This window comes from Ptychodera flava, chromosome 1, assembly GCF_041260155.1.
Source record: "Ptychodera flava strain L36383 chromosome 1, AS_Pfla_20210202, whole genome shotgun sequence".
Taxonomy (NCBI): domain Eukaryota; kingdom Metazoa; phylum Hemichordata; class Enteropneusta; family Ptychoderidae; genus Ptychodera; species Ptychodera flava.
The window spans coordinates 44,634,632-44,658,524 of NC_091928.1; the positions used below are offsets into that span (position 1 = coordinate 44,634,632).

The 23,893-nt window shown below is 37.5% G+C and overlaps 2 protein-coding genes across 10 annotated transcripts; one reads left to right on the top strand and one right to left on the bottom strand.

Moving 5' to 3' along the window:
• Positions 1 to 207: 207 nt before the first annotated feature.
• Positions 208 to 16,691, bottom strand: LOC139138823 (serine/arginine-rich splicing factor 7-like). Of its 8 annotated transcripts, none has more exons than XM_070707425.1 (10): positions 16,578 to 16,669; positions 15,751 to 15,785; positions 13,425 to 13,745; positions 12,519 to 12,674; positions 7,932 to 8,006; positions 7,342 to 7,377; positions 6,607 to 6,690; positions 6,151 to 6,201; positions 5,349 to 5,472; positions 208 to 2,082 (listed from the first exon to the last, which is right to left on the bottom strand). In XM_070707425.1, exons 3-9 carry the CDS (start codon positions 13,733 to 13,735, stop codon positions 5,379 to 5,381), a joined length of 807 nt encoding a protein of 268 aa, XP_070563526.1. In that variant the 5' UTR covers positions 13,736 to 13,745; positions 15,751 to 15,785; positions 16,578 to 16,669; the 3' UTR covers positions 208 to 2,082; positions 5,349 to 5,378. The 8 variants fall into 8 exon arrangements, with proteins under 8 accessions (XP_070563526.1, XP_070563502.1, XP_070563510.1 ...); XM_070707401.1 differs by having other exon boundaries at positions 7,932 to 8,033; XM_070707409.1 differs by lacking the exon at positions 15,751 to 15,785 and having other exon boundaries at positions 5,425 to 5,472; positions 16,578 to 16,691.
• A 180-nt stretch (positions 16,692 to 16,871) lies between these two features.
• Positions 16,872 to 23,872, top strand: LOC139138867 (serine/arginine-rich splicing factor 7-like). 2 transcript variants are annotated; one of them, XR_011553687.1, is made up of 5 exons: positions 16,872 to 16,961; positions 18,471 to 18,701; positions 19,680 to 21,234; positions 21,716 to 21,796; positions 22,380 to 23,872. XR_011553687.1 is itself a non-coding variant. In XM_070707439.1 (5 exons), exons 2-5 carry the CDS (start codon positions 18,490 to 18,492, stop codon positions 22,387 to 22,389), a joined length of 507 nt encoding a protein of 168 aa, XP_070563540.1. In that variant the 5' UTR covers positions 16,872 to 16,961; positions 18,471 to 18,489; the 3' UTR covers positions 22,390 to 23,872. The 2 variants fall into 2 exon arrangements, 1 of the variants encoding a protein (XP_070563540.1); XM_070707439.1 differs by having other exon boundaries at positions 19,680 to 19,883.
• The last annotated feature ends 21 nt before the right edge of the window (positions 23,873 to 23,893 follow it).

The window sequence follows — 23,893 nt, forward strand, 5'->3', positions numbered from 1 at the left end:
AAGTAAGATGAGTGAAATTTTGGTTTGATTGTCATAACATTGATCGATAAAGCATCATACCACACTAGTAAATCATTTGGACATACTGAGAATGGTGAAGTGCTGCACTGTTCTGTCCAAGCTTCTGAACAAAGTATACAATGATTGCGATGTTAAAAGGGGATAATGTGAGTAAATAAGGAAATCTAGGATAAATCATTACAAGACTTGCATGTTTGTAAAACGTTTAATTTCTTTCACAAGGATATACATTGCTAGTTTTCAGCCAATGAGATAAACAGAAGTACAAAGACTGTCCAAAATATAGAACTCAATATGAGGGGAGGTGGCACCACCAACAATGCTGCTGACTTTCGATCAAGGACAGCGGTGATGCCAAGTAAAATCTGCTAAACATGAAAACCTTTAATTTATATCTGTGATCCTGTGATCATCTCATAAAAAGTAGTGAGAAGGTAAGAAAGTGACAGGCTCCCTTTTAACGTCAAATAACAAAAGGCACATGATGAACACATTCTCGAAAATTTCCAAAACTTTGGACAATTTACATCTCATTTTAAACTTTAACAGCATCTTGCTCATATTCTAAAAAAACAAACCAAAAAATAAAAAAGTTCTTCTCATAAATGCTTTACAACTGTAGAGGCATGAAGCACTAGTTTACGGAACTGACAGTACACTAAAAAAGTCTAGACTTTTTTAATCAAAATATTTCATGACCATGAAACATACTTTTGTGTTAACTGAGCCAGTCAATTGTTTCACTGTATAGGGAATGTGGGTAGATGTTCACAAATTTTTTGCATTTGTGTAATTGAGCCAAAGACGGAATTGCAAGACTGTAGATGGCACAGCAATTCGTACAGATTGTTTCAAAACAAATTCTAATCTGAGAGATGTCAGAATATTTATGTACGAAAATGTCAGTTACGAATTTGTGAAACTTTTGCTTTCAGTGGACTTGAATTGATTAGGTTGACATACTACTACTCATTCAAACATTGAAGGGATGGGGTCCTCGAAACTGTGCTCAAATGTCTGTGGGATCATACATCCAATTTAAATCTTGCAACTATGTTGATCTGATGTATCTAGATATCTTGCATGAAATACATTGTTTGTACATAAGAAAGTTGCACATTGCAGTTCCGAAAACCCCCTTCCTTTATAACAATTTCTGGTACATGCAAGTGCCATGTTCAATATTATTCCTTTATATGAAATAAATCTTTTAAACAACAATCAACAGAAATCACGAACAAGTCACACAGTGATACAAAACATGATCGCAAATCAGCATGTCATGCAAATATTGTACATTTCCACATCCTTTGAAAAACGTATGTAAACAATACAGAGCAACTGCCATTGGAAACACTGTGAAAGAAAAACTTTCCTTGATTTGTGCCACAAATTTGATGCACGTATCTTTAAAAGTTATGAAATTCTGCAGACCATACAAAGGGCTTAACACAACTTGTCAACATCAAATCTATGAGAAAAACAGCTGTAACTGTGCGTCTAATATATTCCAGTTAGTATCCTTGGAACATCGCTATTTTTTGCAATGATCACCTTCCATCAGTTCACTTTAAAAGGAATAAAAAGTTGGCAGGCAAGTCCCTAAAAACCATGATACTAGAATTTGCATCACAAAACCCCCCTTCATCTCTTTACATAAAATCATAACAGAATACTTGTACAGGGCTCAGAAATAACATTAAAGTACTTGCATCTGAATAATACAGCCCAGATATAGCTTAGAATCAGCCACTATGTTGTAAACAATATTAAGGATTTGACTAAGGAATTCAATGCTACGACAACAAATGGACTATTGATATGAGAAAAGTTTAAACGGACAAACATAATCAATATGCTCTGCACTGCTGGTACCTCTCTGTTAGATATGAACAGAATATCCTTATAGTACAACACATATAACCATGATGTTTTCATAATGAGCTAAAGATTTTCCTTGTAAGTGGAATTTGGGATAGGGATGTGAAAGAGGACTACTCCGGAGATCCAGTACCATTTGATGCTATCTGTTGTTTGGGTTGTGATGGCGGTGATGTTGACCTGCAAAGCAAGGATGTTTGTACACTTTGTTAACATTCTGTGATCTCCCTTCAGGACAATGGAATAGGTGGGTTGATATTCTGAACTGGGCATCTATGAAGCATTCATTGAGCAGGAGCTGTGCAAATGACATCAGTATATCTTTGATTATATCTTTGATGTTCTATCCATGCAAAGGCTCATAAATGTACCTTGTGGCGACTGTTGTTCTAAGCCAGGAATAATTGTACAAACTACCAAAAGTAAATGATGAAATTTCAGGAAGCTGAAAATGCTTTCACTTCTTTATTAGAGTTTGTACTATCAGATCAGCCTGATTTCACAGTTTTAGAACACAAAAGATACACTGTTGCATTCTTCTGACACACAAGAAGACATGTGCAAAGTACTATTTGCATGACGTATTATCACATTACTTATGGGATGAAGTTACACTGAGCATGAATGGTAAACATCATATGAACAAAGGAGGCTCATGGATGAACATTTCCAGATTTTGCCACATTTTGCCAATATTATAATTTTTTTTCGTATTTCTCAAAAATTTGGATCAAAACTGTGGCCAACTAAAAGTTACTTCTATTTGGTCTGTAATTGGTAAACTGTTGCACAAGCAATTCAGTGGGAAATATTACAGCATTCAAAGAGTAAAAGGACCAGTAACCCTAACGCTGGATGATTTCTTTCATTATTTTTATTTAGTATGTTGATTGAAAGTTCTTATTCTACTTTCCTAAGATAAAACATCCACTGTCTGTCTAGCTTGTCAACATGGCACATACACAGCTGTAAAATGCACTGTTAGGCCCCCCCCCCCCCCCCCCCCCCCCCCCCCGAAATGTTTCTGGTCAGCGCGCGCGTCACTTGAACAACAGCGCGTCACCCTTTTTTTTCCTGGTTTGTGGCTGGCGGCGGCGGCAAACTACGTACTGATTACTATGACACCAAACCAAAATGGCTGAAGAAAAAGAGAAAATTCTTTGGGGCACATGATCAGTGACTGCATGAACAGTTTAAATGTTACTATATTGATAAAACTATAAAACTCAGTGTTCTCCCCAGGCCATAGCGCTCCCGCTACGCTTTCGCCTCTCCCCGCTACGCTTTAAAATATTCCCGCCATCCTTTAGTTCACACGCTCTGCGTAGCTACCAGCTGATGCATGCATTGTCAATGTCTACACATTAGCGCTCACTGCAACTTTCAACCTGGTGAAAGAGTGGAAGGTGTGAAGTATGGTATGCATCAGATAAGTTGTCCGGAAGTGTTGAGAGGAACGTTAAAACAATAGAAGAATCGGCTGGGTTGTTCACAAATTTTCATTCCAGAACGACTATTACGACCAACAAAGACCTTAATACTCAGTATACATTGCGGACAAGTGTTCACAGAGGTAGGCGGTGTAGCACTAGTAGGGCCTTTGATCATATTCCCAAGCTTTGATCAACGAAATGGACCGCAAAAGAAATAAGAGTTGACTGGTGAGGTTGATTATGATTGTACAACGATGAGTTTTGTCTGAGTACCATCACGATCGCGATCACATTGCATACATTTCAATATGGCGGCGGCCATGTTGGTGGACGGGTTTATAACGTGTTGACATTGATCCTGGCGTCGCGTGTGGTTCCACTCTGACACGTTCTCTGAAAGATTTTACACCTGATTTTCGAGGGATTCTAGTCGTACTTAGTTCGTGCCTTGTGATCATCTTGGTGGTATTTTTAAAATTAAGAATCGAACGATGATGTTCAGTGGCAGTAGAAGTTAAGAGGGGGCGCTGGTTGAAATCTATGCCCGTGATGAAAAATTATTCGCGGTGTTTACAAGTCGTTCAAAAATGATATAAAACTCAATTACATTTGAATTGTGTAAAGCTTAAACTTGTGAATTTTCCTCTTTGTTGGCAAGTTTTGACAATTTATTAGCAATATATGTATTAATGAAACTCCAATCAGACGAACCATTTCTTGCTCTCAAAGTTTCAATCAGAATCTTCTGTTTTATTTGCAATTGTAATTACAATACTGTGATGATTTATTTAAGTGTAATAAAGAGTTTGCATGATGTTCAAACTGCACACTTGTGTGTTACCATTGCATTTTGTTGTGAGTGTACATGTATGTGTGGATGCATGTGCAAGTTAAGCTTACATCCATATGCAAATATAAATTAATAATATGCAAATGATTATGCAAATTAGCCGCTACGCTTTGGCGCTTTAACTGACCCTCCTCCCTCCCTTGAGGGAAAAAAAAAAAAAAAAAAAAAAAAAAAGAATCTGCGTCGCCGCACCATGTTTTTAAGAAAGGCCTGACCAGAAACATTTCTTTTTTTTTTGGCCTTATTGTCTCCATTTTAATTCTAGTCTGTACCAGTTCATACATGTGCAGGCCGAGTTGACAAGCTGAATAATGTGCATCTCAACATACTTTAGGGAGTAGAACATCAAATTACGGTTGACATTAAATACAAAACAGGTGAAAGAAATCAAGAGTTTAGAGTAGCTGGCTCTTTACAGGTATTGAATCATGCAACATCTTGTATGTTCTGCACACCTTAGCAAACACAATGAAAAAAGCTTAAACACCCATGTGCTACATGGCATGCATAAATGCTTTCAACACAAATTACGTGAAAATGAGTGTATTCATCACACACTGCTACAACTGTGCAAACTAAAAATTTGATCCTCTGCAGAAACCTTCTCATCAACTTCATGATTAATCCGCTTTTTTTTCAAAAAAAGATTTGGTATTTCAGGATAAGATAGTGCTAGAGAGATTCTCATCATTCCAAAACATTTAACATTCTTACAGTCATTATAAGGTATGGCTTTATTTAAGAAACGTTAAACATATAACTATTTTTTTTAAGGCAAAATTAACCTGAATAAGTAGAAAATGTAGTAAGCTACCAGTAAACAAGTCAACGAGATGGCTGGGTTTAATCCATCTTTATTCAAGACATTCAAATATAAAATGGTAAAACATATACAGGAAAAGTATTTTCATGAAGTAATAATCTTTTCACCTATGGGAAAAAGTAACAATCTCTTCACTTATGGGAAAAAGTAAAAATCTTTTCACTTATGTGAAAAAGTGACTATCTGTTCACTTATGGGGAAAAAGTGACTAACTGCCTGCACGTAGGCAAACTGGTTGGTTTGGATTCATATACACCTGTAGTGTCAAGCACAGTGGATGGTCTGACAAGAAACTAGCAATGTGTGACAGAATACACTCAGTTCCTACACTTTTATAGACCTGTATTTTAATGAAGTGATGTGGTTGTTATCAGGCTGAGTCTATTATAAGAGCAGACTTTTCGATTTCAGCAAACCTTCTCTGCGGACTGCTAGCATCTCTCACTGGTGAACCAGACTCGCTCCTGAAATAAAAATCAACAGCATTTTTAGTGTTTGTCATATTGTTCTGAAATTTTTGGTTATAAACTACCTGACCAACTACACACAAAGAATGTTTGTTTAAAAGAAGTTTAATTCAAGCAATTTTCTCCAATTTTCAAGGAGCTTGAAAAGTGCCCATAAAACACATTCAGGCAAAAATTGCACATAGACATCTGGCAGAATTCTACAAACTGTCAAGGTCCATGAATGTTGTAATTACAAAGCCCAATACAGTGGAGAATTTATTGAAAGAAAACATTTATGATTGCAAGTAGGACAAATATCACTGATTATTAGGTTTTGAGTCTGGAACAAAATTATATTGCAGCCTAAAAACGTCATCACTAGAAAAAATATTGCATATTTCGGGATTTTTGAAAGGAAGCTAATAAAAGAACGTCAATCTGTTACTTTGCAAACAAAGACTGGAGTACACTTTATGTATGTTCAACCATGTACAATATTGACAATGTTCTTTGCACAACACCAAATTTCCAAGTGCACTGTGGCAGATTCATCTTTGTTTTTATGTGATAATTTGTTGCTTGAAAAAGCAACTAATGCACACTAAAAATAAACTGCTTGAACAGATGTGCTACAGAAGACTATGAGCATGGAGTTCATCTACATCCAAAATCATTCTAAATTGTAGTTCTCACCTTCTCTTTCGAGGACTCTTGCTTGAACTTCTTACTGATCGAGATCTGCTCCTGAAATTAACAAAGTAGGACATCAATAAGCTATTAACCTGATGTCGCCTTGATCTTTGTCTTGCCAAAGTTGAACTGACAGTTCCATGGAATCTGGCAGTCATGCTGTAATATGGTGCTCACGACAGTGTAAATCATGTTTTGTAGAAAACTGTCATCAGCATCGTCATGGTCATGAAAATGTTTGAGAATGAGACTTTCGCAAACAAACAGGGATGCTTATAACATTGCACTTTGCTAAAGATATCTTGATTGCTGACTTCAGTTTGATACATGCAATGCATTTCAGCATGTGCAACAGTCAAGTGAAATAGCTTTTCTCTGTGCAATCACCAGAAAACAAAAGTACAAAGATACAGTTGCTCTATGGAAACAAAGCTTTACAGAGAAGAAAATGCATCTTACCTTTTCTCTTGTACAGGGGAGCCACCACCATCTCTGGATGCTCGTGACCTTGAGCGTGACCTTGATTTGGATCGAGAGACACTCCTACAGAAAGATACAGGTGAACTAGTTGAACGATATTGTTTGCGATGTATTCATGTGTGCACTGATTACCCCATCATTGTTTGACCTCTATACAGACTGATACATTACAGTGGGTGACCTGTCATTCAATACACTACAGCCAACAGTGACAGCACAGGACAGCAAGGTGCTTGAAGGGGCCTCTTACTTCAAAATTTTATGTAGGTGTTTCACTGAAAACAGGACTAAATTTCACAGTGGTGCAGCCTATCAATAGCCATGTCTTGAAATATTTTCTGCTGATGTGCAGCTTGAATAAGCTCTTTCTCTGATTGGTCCAATTTCACTATTCACAGCCACTTAGGGAGTCTATTTGTATTGTTTTCATTATATTGGTCAGATTCAGCTACCCAATTGGGTCAGATCTTATTCAGCGCTGCACATTAGCCTAATATTTTATCATGATCAACACCCGCCATGTAGCAAAAGGACACCTTTTCAAAAATCTATTCATATGTTAATAACTGTACAAAATACAACATTTTAACAACAAAATATCATGCATATTATGCTTTGTTATGTAATTTAATCATCATTGATTTTCCAAGAAGTGGAGAACACTGTGGTAGACCTTCATATAAGTGAAGAATATGCAGTGTTTGTTAACTTTACCTGTCTCTACTGTAACTTTTACGGTGGCTTTGTTTCCTGCAGGTGAAAAAAACAAAGGTAAGTATTGCAGTGACTCAACAAGTGAGGGCAGTAGGACATTTTGAGTAGACTGTAATAAACAGGAATTGTACGTTTCTCTATTGTGTGATCTTTTAACCCTCTGCTTTCAAAACTCTCTCTAAAATGTGCTATAATTGTGATTTTCATGGGAAGTGCGTTAGACACCAAACACTGCACCTACTGAAATGTGCAAAATAAATTGCTGTATAAATGAAAAGGTGAAGGTATGGTAACTATGGAAATAACATTTTTCTTCTTCTAATCTGATAGATACAGTAAGCAAGAAAAATATATCACTAGGAAAGAAGTTGCATACATAAACAAACAAACAAACAGGAATTAATAAACAAATGTTACATACAACATTAAATTGTAGTACTGTCTCTTTAAAAACTTTTGACTTGAACTATCTCAGGAAAGGGAGATCTGAAATAATGATAATTTATTCAGTATCTTAGGCCACCAGCCTTTCATACAATAAACATCGATTGAAATCAAATCAATCGCAAAACAATGGAAATGTATCCTACCTTTCAGGAGATCGACTTCTGCTACGACTACGGCTACGGGTGCGGGAACGTCTGGACCGAGACCGTTGCGGCCCTCTAGAACGAGAACGAGATCGTGAACGGCTACATTCATGGGAGAGAGAAAACAAAAAGACCACATGTTACTTATATTCTATCCTAACACTACACATTTCAGTACCTGCCCTCTAGGTTTGCTCTTTTCTTCCATTTTTTTGCAAGCCAGTTGGTTATTTTTGACAGCAGATGTTGTGTCCAAATGATGCCTTTCCACCTTTTCCATATGTACTTTGGTTAGAGCTCATCATTATAGATTGGGTTGCGTGGGACTATGAAACCGGAAATGGCGGTGTACCAGTTACTGCTTTAAAAGAACGGATCTCTGCTTTATCTTGAGGAGCAATTCCATCACCATAGTGCCAATATTTCTCTTTCTAAATATATACATATAGCTTTTTATATATAATTTGTATATTGATTTGTGTAATGATTTATGTTTTTAAAGTCGGAAAAATAAATATCAGAATAAATAGAGATATTTGTATGTAATTTGTATAATGATTTATGCAAGGCAATTTATCATGCAGCAAAATAAATATCAAGATAAATAACATGCTTGCAGTATTTTCTTTTTCAAACTTTAGAACCACTGAGAAGCTTGTAAATATAGTTTATTGGTATACTCAGAAAAGTGAATGACTGCACATATTCCAAAACAACTAACATTGCATAATTTGATAGCAAGGTATAATTCCAAGGCTTCCATTGTTTCTGTTTGTGAAGACTTTTGACCTGGAAAACAAACTTTTGTCTCATATCAGTTTGCAGCCTTCCTTGTATGCCAAAGAACTTCACAAAGGGCACTGTACATGTACTGAGAACCTATGAAGAATAGATTGACAGTTTCTGCATTTTATCTGACAAAAACTAAAACATTAGGGAAATTGTTGAAGGCTTGTAAATCTAAAGGCAATATGTTTTTACCTGTGTTAGATGTAAAGGCTAAAAAATCCATGACGTAAGCAAGCTTTAAAAGTGCACTTTGAAATATGTCAGAATGACAGGACAATGGAAGCCTTGAATATTATCGCTATCAGGATTGGATATCAACAATTGATTAGTTTTTCTGTAAAACACTGCCACTAAGATGAAAAGTCATCATCTTTTCACATTTACAATGGTATGTCTGATATCACAAATTGCACACTTGTGCAAACACATATCATGACCAAAACCACTGCTGACTATCACAATTGTAGGTACAGATTTGACATAAAACTGTGGGATTAATAAACAAGTTCTCTGATCTTGAGCAACATGAGTTTTAAAACTGACGACAACAAATGCGTAAAACTTGTGGTGTATCAAAACATACCATTATGAATGAGATATGATTGAGCTTATGTTCCAACACAAGTTATCAACATTCCCTCTCAAATATCTATATCCTACATACTATATATTCCTTGCGAGACAATGGCAATAATATAGCTGAAATACAATAATGATGTGATATGCTTTTGATATTGAAAGACAAAAAGTGTCAAGATAATCAAGAATTTGGACAAATGGTACCAATCACTGTATGTTTTTGGGGTAAATAACGCATTTAATATTTTTAAAATGTTCTTCACCGAAAATTTTTTAGCATACTTCTAAGCTGTTGCTGAAATTCGGGACCAGTAAAATTTGAATAAAATTTGAATCATCCCAAATTACAGGACACAATTTTGTCAGTACAGAATCAAATGCATATCACAACAGAGACTTCATCCAAATATCAATATTGTGTTTTGAATGCATTACATTTCTACAAAGAACTATACAGGAGGTTATACCCCCAGGCAACAAAATAAAATAGGGATTTGGTGTGTGTGCGGTTTGACAGCAGAGTGAGATGCTATGGTGACTGAACAAAGGACAGGATCAATACACACTGTACAATGAGTGGTGTACATGTTGCATGTAAATGGACGTGTATGCTGTTGGGGTTATTTAATGAATGAGGTTAGTCGGTTGTCAAGCATGTGTACACGGTACCCTTCTCCATTTATGAATACGAAATGAAAATTATAACATCAACGGGTGTGATAAAACCAGAACAATAGGTACACGCTGACCATCACCGTGAATTGCCAACTACAAAATGATCTACTAAGTCTTTATCACTTATAAAACTTTTGAGCTTTTTTCGTTGTTTGATGAAGAGTTTTTTCATCACAATGTAAAAATATAGCAGAGCAGAGCTGTGGCAGTTAGAAGTCTGCTGGTTGATGGTAGATTGACAATACATTACCAGTATATGTGACATGAGACATGGAAACACACAGGGTTGTCATACAGATAATGGAAGCCCTCCGGCATTATATTTCAGATGTCATAAAATGTATTCACAATCACCTTTACTCTGAAGCTCTGAACGATCTTCTTCCAAAGCAAATTTTGCTTTTGTTTGTAAAGAGACTCAAATAATGATCAATATACAGATTTGCAAAAGAACTACACAAATGTCACTTCTCCCATTTTCAATCAAGTAAATATCATTTACGAAACATGATAAGAATGAACCTTCACTTGCAAGATTTTGATATTGTGAAGTTCCTAAAGGTTAGGAGGCTTTTAACCAAGAATATACATCCTCTCAGCTTTCACAGTTTAGCCAAAAATGTTTTATTTTAGTTGAACCAATCTTCAACTTGTTGCTGAAAACTAAATATCCTGGCTATAATATAGTTCTTACAAAATTCCCTTCTGCTGAAATAGTCTGGGATTCCAGTAGTTGTTAGAACTGTCTGGTACCCACTTGGTGTGACTTTCATGGTACACAATGCTCAAATGGTGCAGTGATTGTGGAGGGTAGGATCAAATTGTAATGACTTGTTAGTAACTAAATGTATCATGCTTGTACAAATATGGCTCTGTTTGCCGAGGTCACCACATAAAGATGCACATAGCATACAGTGCTTTCAGATACCTGCATTTTAACCTTAGTCCTGATGTAGAATTCACTCTCTCTTTCCCAATTCTTTTCAGAAATTGTACATGTAATCATAAACAGTGGGCCTGTGACAGGGTATGCACAATATCAAGTTTCAATCTTTGTAACAGTAATTCAATGAGATCTATCCCCTCCCTGTATATGTAGATAGGGTTGATCTCAAATGCTTGTACAAATATAAAATATAGTGAGGGATTCTGAATCAATACAAATAAGCAACCTTTATATAAACTTTCAAATTCCAGAATGGCTTGTTGAACAAGCACAATTTATTCCAAGGGAAATTGTTTATTACATCGAGGCTTTCACAACTGATGATATTACTCAATACTGCCATATTTGAAGTACCATATGGTAGTATAAAACCACATAATTTATACTGAAAATCTCTTCAGACAGTCAAATAACGAATCATCACTACATGTATTAAAGACACATGTATTTTCTGATGCATATATTCTGTATATTTGTAAGAATTGTATTTTTTTACTTTTTTGGTCAATAATTGGCACATTGGAATGACATATGTTGATGATTTCATAACAAAAACTATGAAATCCATGAGAATATTTTGGTGAATTTTATATTTGCAGCATAATTATATTACAAAATGTTTTTATCACTATCAAGAATAACTAATAGAATAGAATGGACTAAAATCACAAACATCTGCCTCTAGGTTTTACAGTTGATGAGATGAAAACATTTTCTGTTTTTTTGACAAATGCCTCGTTAAGTTTTCTAATCTGGAGAAATACTGGAGCCATATTTGTACAAGCTTCAAGTTTTGTTAATACAGCGGTGATGTTATGAAAGCCGGGGATAGGATTTAAGCTGTTTAATGGAAAAACATGGAACACAAAGGGGATAGGAAAGCAGAAAAGGAAACAAAAAGGTCACTAAACACTCATGTTGATTTTATCTTCAAATGTTTTTTGACAAAAGGGACTTTCTTTGAAGCACCGAGTACTTACCATACTGGTTACGATGTTTTTATACACTTTCTCTTATCGCCCGAAATTTACTTGTAAAACCATTGTACAAGTAATGCTGCATGAACATTGCTCCGAAATGGAGACAGCAGCCCTACGCAACATAACTCTACCACTGTACTTAGAGACCATGTGACCATTAACTCTCTTTGAAGGGCTATCGATTCCTTAACCATGCCATGTTTCAGCCATTTTACCACTACACCAAACCCTCCTATCTATATACAGCATCATCACATTTCATCATCACTTATCACATCACTGCACTGTTACCATAGTAACCAGTTACCATAGCACCAAACCAATACACAATCGCCTGGCATGTGGTATAGCAGTAAAACGAATGGTCAGAGAGAGGCAAAACAACAAAACAAAATTGGCAAAAAATCACAATGCAGCAAGTAACTACAACAATCATTTCAATTTAAGACAAATATTTTTTGTCGTTCGGTATCTTGTCATTTGGTTTTCATCACAGATTTCACATACTGATACACGTATCGTTTTTTTCCACCTTCTTTAGATGCAGGGTTGTTGTAAGATTTGAAACAAATAATATAAAATAAAATAACAGAGGAAAATAAAATGAATGATTCTTACTGCCTGTAGCTGCGTGAGTAGTAGCGACAGTCTCTGGAAAAGTGACCTCTTTCCCCACACTGATAGCATCTGAGGTTTGGATCGTAGCCTCGACGACCTCGCCCACGTGTACGAGGTCGGGCAAGACTGACCCGTACTCGGCCACCACAAAGCATCCTGGAATCAGAAAAAGAAACTGAAAACTTTCAGGGAGTCAAATAATTAAAAAAGTGATTTTTTAATTTCGGGAGAAAGTCTTGAAATGGAGATAAAAGTATGTATATCACACAAAGATGGTTTTAAAAACATATTTTGTACCAGTCGCCTATTCAACGTATCATTTAATCCTCTTTCTCCCAAGTGGTATTTATTTCTATGGTTTGTCTACGTAGCTTGGTAGAAAGCGGATTAATTAAAAACCTGGGGCATTCTGTGATGTATTTCACTGTTGTCTTTGAAAAAAGTAACAAGGCAACACTTACTGAGAGTTCACAGTTCAGCACTACATGTAAGTTTGGCAAACAAGAGAGATGAGGTACTAATGGCATTATTTCTGTTTGGGGGGGGGGGGGCAGTAAACCTGGTAAATTTTACTCCTTTGATACATATAAAATTCAATCATATTAGAGAACAGAATTGTCAGTCACTAATTCCAAAACACTGGAAAACACACAGAGTCAGATATAGAAGAGGCAAGGTGGCAAAATTTCCGGTTTTCACCCTTCGACAACCATGGTTTGGGCTGATCTCATTGTTTTCAACAGCAAAGTTGTATCTCTATTCAGGGAAAAGGATGAAAGTTGACATAAGAGTTTAAGGACACGTCAAAGTCTGATTAGCCCTTCTCTGATACTTGCATGTGTAGGTCTGAATTAGCATCGGCACTGACAAAGTGTGGAATGTTAATTTACATGATAGGGACCTCACCTTCCATCCATGTCTCGGATAGCTTCTTCTGCATCTTCCCTTTTGAGGAACACTATAAATGCAAAGCATGGAGGGTTACGGGCTACCCAAACTTCCCCCAATTTTCCATACTTTGAAAATGCCTTCTCGATTTCCCTTCTTGAGCAGTCGATTCCAAGGTCACCACAGTACACCCTGGTACCGTCAGCGTCCCAGTCAGGTGAATGAGAACGACGCGAGCTGCGACGACTTCTAGATCCATGGTGGTCCCGGCGCGGTGACCGCGATCGAGACCTGGACCTTGACCTAGAATATGACCTGTAGTGACTCATTAGGCTCAACCTATAAACAGACCAAAGGTAAAACAATGGATGAATGCATAGTCATGAGTCTCATTATATGTTTGATCAGGAATGGATGTTACAACCACATATGCCAAAGACAACATCACAAACAGATTGAATTCTCTAAAGAAGAAGGTGCAACAAATATTTGGTCAAAGCAGAATGGCATTTGTACATCATTATGGATTTGTTCTGTTTGGTCACATTGTTTTCGGAAGAAAAAAATGCAAGAACAGTCAATGAAGTTTTGATGTTCGTATTTCAGCTGATCTGTCAGAATGAAAGATATACATCTTGTCGGCCCTTTCAGGCCTAAAACCTGTACGTAAAAGGTGGCTCTGGTAAGTTTTAAGAATGTCAGGAGTGAATGAAACGAATTAGTTTATGCATAACATCAAGCTAACACAATCTCTATTTATTACGGTTTTCAACTTTTGCATCAAGTTAAATTTGCTTTTCAAAGGATTCCAGATTTACTGTCATGTTCAACGGATTAAATTACAAACACAGCGGGAAAGGGAAATACTGTTGACTCTCCTTTGGAAAATTCAGGTTTTAGATTGGAGCTAAACAGCACTTTTCCGTGACGTGTAATTTCTGTACACCTGTAGAATCTGGTATACAATGTTGTGATTTGACCCTTGACAATAACTGGTATCCAGTGGATGTCAGCCAGTTATGAGTTCAGCCAGAGCCCACATTGACAATCTCAATCAGTAGGGGAGGTCAGGCATTTTCAACAAATATAAGGGTAGCATGGATGTATGATTACATTCGCATTATTGTTGAATATAACATATGCATTTTAGTTTGAATTTTTTTCTACACTTCCTCTTATTTTGTGGCAAGGAAACAATCAGAAAACAGTGTGCAGCGGTCCATTCTGAACACATATACCGCATGTTTCTGCAGATTGTATGCATACAGAGATACAGAAGGGCATTGTTTAATAGTACATGTACTGGTAGTAATTCTATGGGCTTCAAGTTACTTCATTGCAAGTAAATCATGATGAACATTACACTGTGCAGCCGTTGTCATCATGTTGTTAGGATTACATGTATGCCTGAACTAGCTGACAACTGGCTGAGCTAACAACTGGCCGACTACTCCATCTGGCCAAGCTCCCCACTGGGCAACTTCTCTTTTATTCCAAAGACATTAACTGTGGGCGAGTGTTGAGTGAAATAATAGTTAAAAGGACACCCTCCACACATGGATGAGGAGAGACACCGCAAAGGGTAAATGATTATTGAGAGACAATTTTGTGAAAACAATAAATTTAAGAGCTTTTCACTAAAACTTACTCCATAGAGTAACAGTAAAAAGCTCTTGAGCCATGATAAGGGACACAAACAGGAGAATTACTTGTAATCAGGGAGGTAGCAAAATTGTAGCTCTACGGTGAGGCGGTCGGTGAGTTTTTGTTTTTGCGACCTCGCTCACCAGTAGAGCTACAATGCCGAAGGCCCTGTAGCATACAAAATAAGCATGCTGCTCATGGCATGGCATTTTGATATAAAATCCCATAAAACACTATACTACACTAACCTTGTCGTGTATGGGGTTTGGTATTTGTTCAAATACGTCGATCGCGTTCCAAAAACATTTCTTGGAGCCGCCATTACCAACTTCCGGTAATGGCGGCTCCCAGAAACACGCTCAATGTTTATGGAACGCGATCGACGTGTCTGTGCTAACACAAAACCCCATAAACGACAAGGTTAGTGTAGTATAGTGTTTAGTCTTCAGTAGTGATAAATCGGTACGACCAAATGCAGTAAATATGTGGGATTTTACATGAAAATGCCGCACCATGTGTGGCCCGCTTATTTTGTATGCTACAGGGCCTTCGGCATTGTAGCTCTACTGGTGAGCGATGTCGCAAAAACCAAAACTCACCGACCGCCTCACCGTAGAGCTACAATTTTGCAGCTAGTAATCAGGGAGGTAGCACACTATCTCCATGTTGTAACATTATGACAAAAGATTAGCAGACACACCTTTAGATGCAAACTAAATGGGATTTCCTTCAGAGCTGTAAGTGAAAGCGATAGTATGAGAGGCGTTGCTGTGTAACTTGTGATTCAATCAAAATTGCTGTGTCCACTAATCTTCATTCTCGCCCACAATTGATGACAAAGTAAATCTCAACGTACAGCATCACACACTGTAGATCACTAAAAGTGTCTGCATCATTTGCATTTGCATAGTGAGAAAATTGGAACTTAAATTTAAAAAATGCCTACCCGGTTACGTTCCTGGACATATGTTAAGAGCGGCATACAAAAAACCGAACGTCTTAGGCAAGAAATTTAAGATACCCGCCCTTACTTCAGTACAAAGTGTCAGTTGAGCTCAGCAGTAAACGACAATATTGCAACTCCTTCTCTGACTACTGCAACACCTGCGACAACATCTGACTGAGACGCCGACGCTTTGCTTTGCACCGTCCTGTGGTTTACACATCCACAAACATCATATAATATTCAATATTTTAATGATAGGACTAGGTGCGCAGCGTTTAGCCACGTCAGCACTCGCACGCACGAATGCCAATCAACGTTACTCACATTATTTTGATATCCATATGTAAAGATATAAAAATATTGCCCTCTGCCTATTACTTTGCCGCGGCGCACCAGGGGGTCTAGACTAGAGAACGCATGTGTAGACCAATAGAAAGCAAATCGATAGGGAAGTCGGCAAAAAGGTATTTGGAATTGACTGGAACCTGCTAAAATTGCGCGAATACATTGGTTACAGCACAACGACAGAATAATCTCTGATTTCTGCTGATGCAAATACCTTCATAACCGAGCAAACTTACCGCTGAGTTTCTGGAAATGCTGGGTAAATTTGCCAGCACAGTTTGCGAGTACACCCACCTTCAACACCACGCCAGCGCTATGGCGATTTCGGCAATGTTCGGTAAGCATCGGACTAGGGTCAGTATAGTGTTAAAGTTAATAAAATAATTTTGTGGTTCGATCTTCATTCACTTAAGAGTGAATTTCTTGGCATGTTAGTTTTGATCTAAATTAAAAAAATGCCTAATACTTAAAATTGACATATAGTGGACATATGATTTTTAAGTAAAATAGAGGGCGTGTACATATATATGTGCATATCTAACAATAAATTATTACTTACTTCACCCTTTTTCCTTCAAGCTTCCGGTAAAGAACGCTGTGCGCAGTCCAAGTAAAGAAAGGTAAGCACAATACTAGTCCAAAACAAAGTGTTAAATTCCATTTGAGCTAATCTGTCTGATGAATGATAGTTTGTGTTGGAAAGAATATCTCGGGGCTAACGTTATTACTACACGCATGGGAACAAAATGTGTAAACATCAAGTATTTTATCATTGTAAAGGTGCAGATTGTCATCCATCTTGTTTTGCTCTGCGCAGGATAGATGTTGAATGGCGCGTGACATTTATCCAGGACATTGTACGAACAACAACAGGGAACAGTGACATGCATCTTCATGATATAAGCTGGCTAGGGAATCATTTTTCAGTTTTCATAAATATTGGCACCACTTAGTTTCCATGTGTTTCTGTGAAGAAGCCCCACAATTCCTGAAATTTTTCCATGCCACGCGGACATCCCAGAACAGGTCTCTGTCAGTGTAAAAAATCATGGTTTATCGTTTGGCTGCTTTTGGAATTCCGTACCCACATACTTCTGTGTTTCAGCACAAATTTCTAGCCTTAATCACGAAAATTCAACCCCTTGATATGCTGCGGTTTAAACAGGAACTTCCTCTATAAAAGCATGAATATCGGAAATGTATGCAAATGTAGAAAAGCCACGCTACTGATCGGCCGTGCCATGTTTGGTCCCAGAATCACATAAGTTTGTCATGTTTCAAATGTTTATGGTTATTAAATCTTAATGTCTGTAAATATACACAGACTAAACTTGAGTCGTAAATAAACTGGAAATATGTTCCGTTTTTTTGTCGGAGAAGGCAAATAAGTTTCAGTGTTTCCCTTGGACCGCTATTTGCATGATATGACACGAAAGACTCCATCACGATTATTGAAATTTATCATACGGTCAAAGTGATGTGTACCCCAGCTGCAAAATTGTAGCTCAACAGTGGGGCAGTCGGTGAGTTTTGGTTTTTTGCAACGTTGCTCACCAGTAGAGCTACAATGCCGAAGGCCCTGTAGCGTTCAAAATAAGAGCGCCGCACATGGCGCGGCATTTTGACGTGAAATCCCACATATTTACAGCATTTGGTCGTACCAATGTATCACAACTGATGACTAAACACTATACTATACTAGCCTTGTCGTTTATGGGGTTTGGTATTTGTTCAAGCACGTTGATCATGTTCCATAAACATTGAGTGTGTTTCTGGGAGCCGTCATTAGTTGGTAATGGCGGCGCTCAGAAATGTTTTTGGAAGGCGATCGACAGGTATGGTATTTATTTAAACATGTTAACCTTCTTAACCAAGTTAACCTTCTTTCCGTAGGCTCATTTTTTTCAGCTGTTACAAATGATGGAAGTTACGTATGCCATTTCACCTGAAGTAGGTGTAAACTATATACCCACATAGAAGATGCTGAGTGTCCAGACAGATTTTATAACACAGACGTAAAACCTGCATTGGTATAGCAGCGGCGTAACTTTATCTGTGTGAATAGGGTAAAAGTCATGATGCAGTGTTCATAACAATAACAGGTAGTACTTGTGAAATGAATCTTTCAGAATACGGTAGCTGCTGAAGATGTCACATTACAGAGATAGCAGCTCCCTGGACTGTAAAGTCTATGTCGGCGATCTGGGAACAAATGGAACAAGGCATGAAATAGAGAGGGCATTTGTCCATTATGGCCCTCTGCGTAATGTTTGGGTTGCAAGAAATCCGCCAGGATTCGCATTTGTTGAGTTTGAAGATCCCAGAGATGCTGAAGATGCTGTCAAGGGTTTGGATGGACGGTAAGAAAGTACAAAAGTGACTTAGACATATACATGTAGTGATGTTTGTGAAGGGAATACTCTGTGTCAGGCATTTAGTGGCTATTGTTGGCCAGTCTTATGAAGGCGCAAATGTGCTTGGTTAACCCTTTGAGTGCTGTATTTTTTCCACCAAAATTTTAGTGCAACATTGTATCAATTTTTATGAATTTTTCTGTAATTTTTTAAAATAATTCTTTACAAAATGGACATCACATTTCAGCAGCTACAGCCTATTTGCAAAATTTTGGCAAAATCTGAAAAAAATTTGCTGGAGTATATTTTATAAAGATGACACAAATTGACTTTGGCACTGTGACTCAAAGGGTAAAGAACAGCAAAACGGGCTCAATAGGAGTGCTGACAGCATCATATGATGTTGTAACACGTTTGCATCATGGTCCCTCTGGAGGGACCGTGTTTGCATGGAGAAATAATTAATTATGGTATGTGGCAATGCGCCGTTGTTTCAAATGTACTTCTTAAAAAAAACTGGTCCTTTATACCAACATTCATTCATTTTGCACAACATTGACCTCATGTTTGGCAAAGTGAGACTTCCTTCTAAGCAAATTGGGTTGAATTGTTATACTTAGTTTTGTGAACTGTAATTTCAAATAAAACCAGCAAAAAGTGCAAAATTAGGTTTACCCTTTCTGTACTGCAACCCCTCTCTCCTCAAAGTCACGAAAATTCTGTTGACTTTCACAATAACGCCCAGAAGATAGCATTCAAAGGCCATTAGTCTGTCAGGTCAGTGAGTTCAGTGCTGCCAGTATGTTATAGCCCCTGGTCAAATCCAGTGATATGGAATTATACATGAACCCTTTTAAGGTGAGTTTAAGGGGGTTTAAACTATTGACAAATTGTAGTTTGACTCAGCCTAATGACAAGCTGTTGGCCTGGCTACGTGTTTGAGTAAGAGTTTTAATCAGACATTGGTCTCTTGTGTCTTTGCAGAATGCTGTGTGGTGTCAGGGTGCGGGTGGAAGTATCCAGCGGGAAAAGCCGTTGGGCAAAGTGGGGAAGGCCACCACCGCGCCGGTCTTTCTCTGAAGAACGTTGTTATGAGTGCGGAAAACGTGGACACTTTGCCAGAGACTGCTACCATGCCCGTGGAAGTAGCAGCCGTAGCTATGGAAGATCATCCCGACGACGATCCAGGTAACATGGACTTTTTATCCTGGATAAAGTAATGCTTGACATTGCCCTTATCATGTGTGCCTTCACAAATTTTTACCCAGCCTGGCCTTCCACTAGCAACCTGCTAATATTTTGTGTTCTGTGAAAGTCAGTAGATGACTATGTTCAGAAACCTTTAAAATTGACCTCAACATATAAATTATTATGACCAATATTATGATACAGAATACTGCTATGTGAAAAAGTGGGAATCTTCTGTAGCAATGATTATTACACAGAAAAATATGTATTGTTAATTCTTGTACTAATAGTGGCGAAGATTTTGGTTTTGTCATTTTTGCATCAGTATAATTCACTGGCATGCATTTTCAATAACACATAAGCAAACTTTTCCATCTCAGTCAAAACAGTGCCTGAAATTTTCCTGCCATTAAAAATTCTTCACATGTATTTAAAATTAAGCATGTCTGGGAGGTTTGATTGTGTCTTGATTTTTCCATGGGCAAAGTTTCGGAAAAGATTTTACAAAAGAATATATGCAAATTTGAAGTTTCTTTTTATGCAAAAGAAATTATAGAATGAAATTCTATGTCTAGCATGAAGCATGGACTTTTGTCTCAGCATTTATGTTACCTGTGACTGAATTATTTGGACATTATGATCCACCAATCCATGCTGCTGGTTCTAATATTCCAATACCAACATATGGCACTATTGTGTTGTCGATAATTATTTCCTTAATTGAATTATGAATATCACCTGTGGCGTGTGTATTGTCATGCGTGTACCATATTTAGGAATTGTAGTTGCTATATGTTTGGTAATGGAATATTCTATGCTTGTTCATATGCAAACAAATTTGCACAAAATCCAAAATGCCTCATCTTTATATTGTTTACCTGTGCCACAGGTTCCCATTGAGATATCCTATTACACACAGGGCAATTTTTCCATGTGTTTTTGTTTTCCTTTGTCACCATTTTATTAACCAAGCTACCCCATTGTTTCAGGGAAGCGTTCAGCGTTTAGTCAGCATTCTGCTAGTTTTGTCAGCATGCAATCATGAGATCACCATGAGAACATCATGTGATCATCATGTGAACAACATGTGAACAACATGTGCAACTTTTGAGTTCAGCACAGTCAGCTAATGGCCCAGGGCACCATTGACAACAAACCAGCCTTGGAGAGTCTCTTTTCCTAAAAGTTCAGCTTATCAACAGGCTGTCGGAAATTCATCAATTTTGAGTCGACTTCCCTAAAGTTACTCTTGTGGCAATGCTCAGCCCTGGGAGTTGTCTGTTGTCAGCACGCGAGTTCAGCCATGGGGTGTCGGCACGACATCTCGGGCTACCTTCTATATCTGAGAAAGGTTGTTAAATAAATTGTTTCAATTTCTCTTTCATTGAACAATTAAAGGAATGTTGTCAATATCAGATTGTACTGCTTTTATCATTTGCCCTCGTTTTCCAACTCCAAAACAAAAGTACCTGACAATTTGTTTTCAGATGCTAATTAATCAAATAGCACTTGTCTTCACTAAATGTTTTAGTCTATTTCTCGTGATGGGTCTTCATTCTGCATCACTTAAAAGACAGATTTCTTTCACAGTAAATGTACTGGAACCTCAATATAGTTTCTATACATTCTATCTCCAAATAAAGTTTTCTCTTCTAGTCTGCTGATTTGTAGATACTCTTGTATGAAGATATGGTGATGGAATTTAAACAAAAATGGCTAAATATTGTGAAAAAAATACATGATAAAGTTTTATAATTAAATGCTCCACAACCACCAAGCTTTGATTATATTGTATGCTCTCAGTGCTAACGTACATTCTTTTTCTCAACAAGGTCAAACTCTCGTTCCCGTTCCCCATACCGGCGCAGTTACAGCCGTAGCAGAAGTCGCAGCAGAAGCAGGAGCAGTGGCAGGTAAGGGTACATAGAAACTGGTCCTACAGTGAGAATTTGACACCAGCAGGTAACCATGCTGTCTTTGTCGGGATGAACAATTCCACTTTAGAACCAACAGTCCAATGCTTATTAAAGTCCCTGGGACAAAGTCCGGGGGCATATAGGTTTGGTCATGTGTGCCTGTCTGTGTGTCCATTCATACAAATATTTCAGAGATGCCTGGAGCACTTTCTTTCGAAATGTGGACTACAAGGATTACTCCCTATGTCATACATATGCACATTGATTTGTATTGTGATACAATCCAATATGACCATCATTTCTCTAATTGTTTACTAATTGATACCAAGTAGGGACTATGTCATCAACAATGACTTGTCATTAATTAAATCCTGTAGCCCTGCAAAGGTAATTTGATAGTCAGACCATGTGTTACTTACATCCAAATGAAGTTTGTAATATAATCAATGGGTTACAAACAATGCAAACCAAGGAGTGCTTTCTGAAATAAAACATTGGACCAGCTGGTGGCTATTGCCCCCAGCTGGCTGGACATCATTGAATGTAATACTTACGTAGCCTTTTTCTCATTCATTTATAGGTACAATTAAGCCACATTACTGAAGCTTGAAGATGAAAACATATGGGTGTAACTAAAAAGCCCAAACCATTTTGTTCTATTTGTCAGTCAAAGTCAACATTTTCTCTGTTAACAAAACGATAGCACGTACTGCATTCGAATTCCTTTATCCTTTCACGCTCATGGAAATACTCAACGCAGCATAAGGTTACCTTCTCATCAAACATATTCAGTCTTGTTTTATACACCTGTTTTTTGTTAGGTCACATTTTTTCTTTAACATGTACACTTACGGTAGCTTGAAAATATTCTGGTCTCTGAAATTTGAAAACATTTGTGTTCTGTCATTATGTAGCTTAGGTATTTGCAGTGTTCATAGGGACAGCATGTGTATTGACACTGACTGGCTTTACAAGTATGTTGCCATGCTTCTTTGCAAAAATGATCATATTCATTTCACATTCTTTATTGGATGATTAAGCCTTCAAGGGGACTACTGTGAAATTTCATATCCCCACTCCTAGAAATTAGAACAAATCATTTTCGTCCAACCAGTTACCATGGAAAACAACTCTGTACTACTATTGGTGTATCATATACTTTGTGCTGCCCATTCCCCATGAATTATGCATCATTTACTTCATGAAGGATGCTGTAATGTGGAGAGAGTGTCGGCCAACAAGGATTTAACTCTGCGCTCACAGGAATTTTGTGTTTTAGTCTTCTGTGAACATACCTACCTGTAGTCTGGATGATATGCCATGTTGACTTCTCTTAGTGAAGTATGTGCTGTGTCTTCATGCTAATCTGCTACAATGTGATGTTTGCATTCACGGTACATGTATTTTTATCATTTAAACATGTTTTGTGTCTCATTAAAGAATGTATGATAAAGATTGTGTGAAGGTGAAAATTCCCGAAAATGAGACCCATTAGGTGAACAGGTAGATGTTTTTATGACCATCGTATTTGAATATTTGATCTTTGCCACATTATACAGAGTAGAGGGGAGAAAGTATGGTATGTCCTCCCCATAGTCTTGACAGGTTTCATCTGTGTACTAAAATAAGCGCATTGGCAAGATCTCGTACAGAGAACAACATGATGTTATATTTTAGGATGTTACTATTTTATCAAGTCTTTTCATAATTTCTCTGTTCATGGGAATATCATTACTTGTATGTGTGACCAGCAAATGCTATTCATCCTCCACTCGTGTACACCGTCAGCTGCGCCCATTTTGGTCGCTTCATGAGATTAGCCACACACAATTATTGGTTAACAGTCCTGTTGAGTGTGTTTTCATTCTATGGCATTTTACCATGTTGAAATAGGGTTAAACAGGTTTGTTACTGTATTCATCCAGACAACCTGAAAATAAAGAAGAGTTGTACTGCTGATATCTTTGTTTTACATGTCTGTGTAAGTTCTTTGATTTGAGAAGTGTACTGTTATTGCAACGTTGTTTCATGTAGTAATAAAGTGGAGTGTTTTCACACTTATTTTATCACAAATGTCTACCTGGTTTTCTTCAG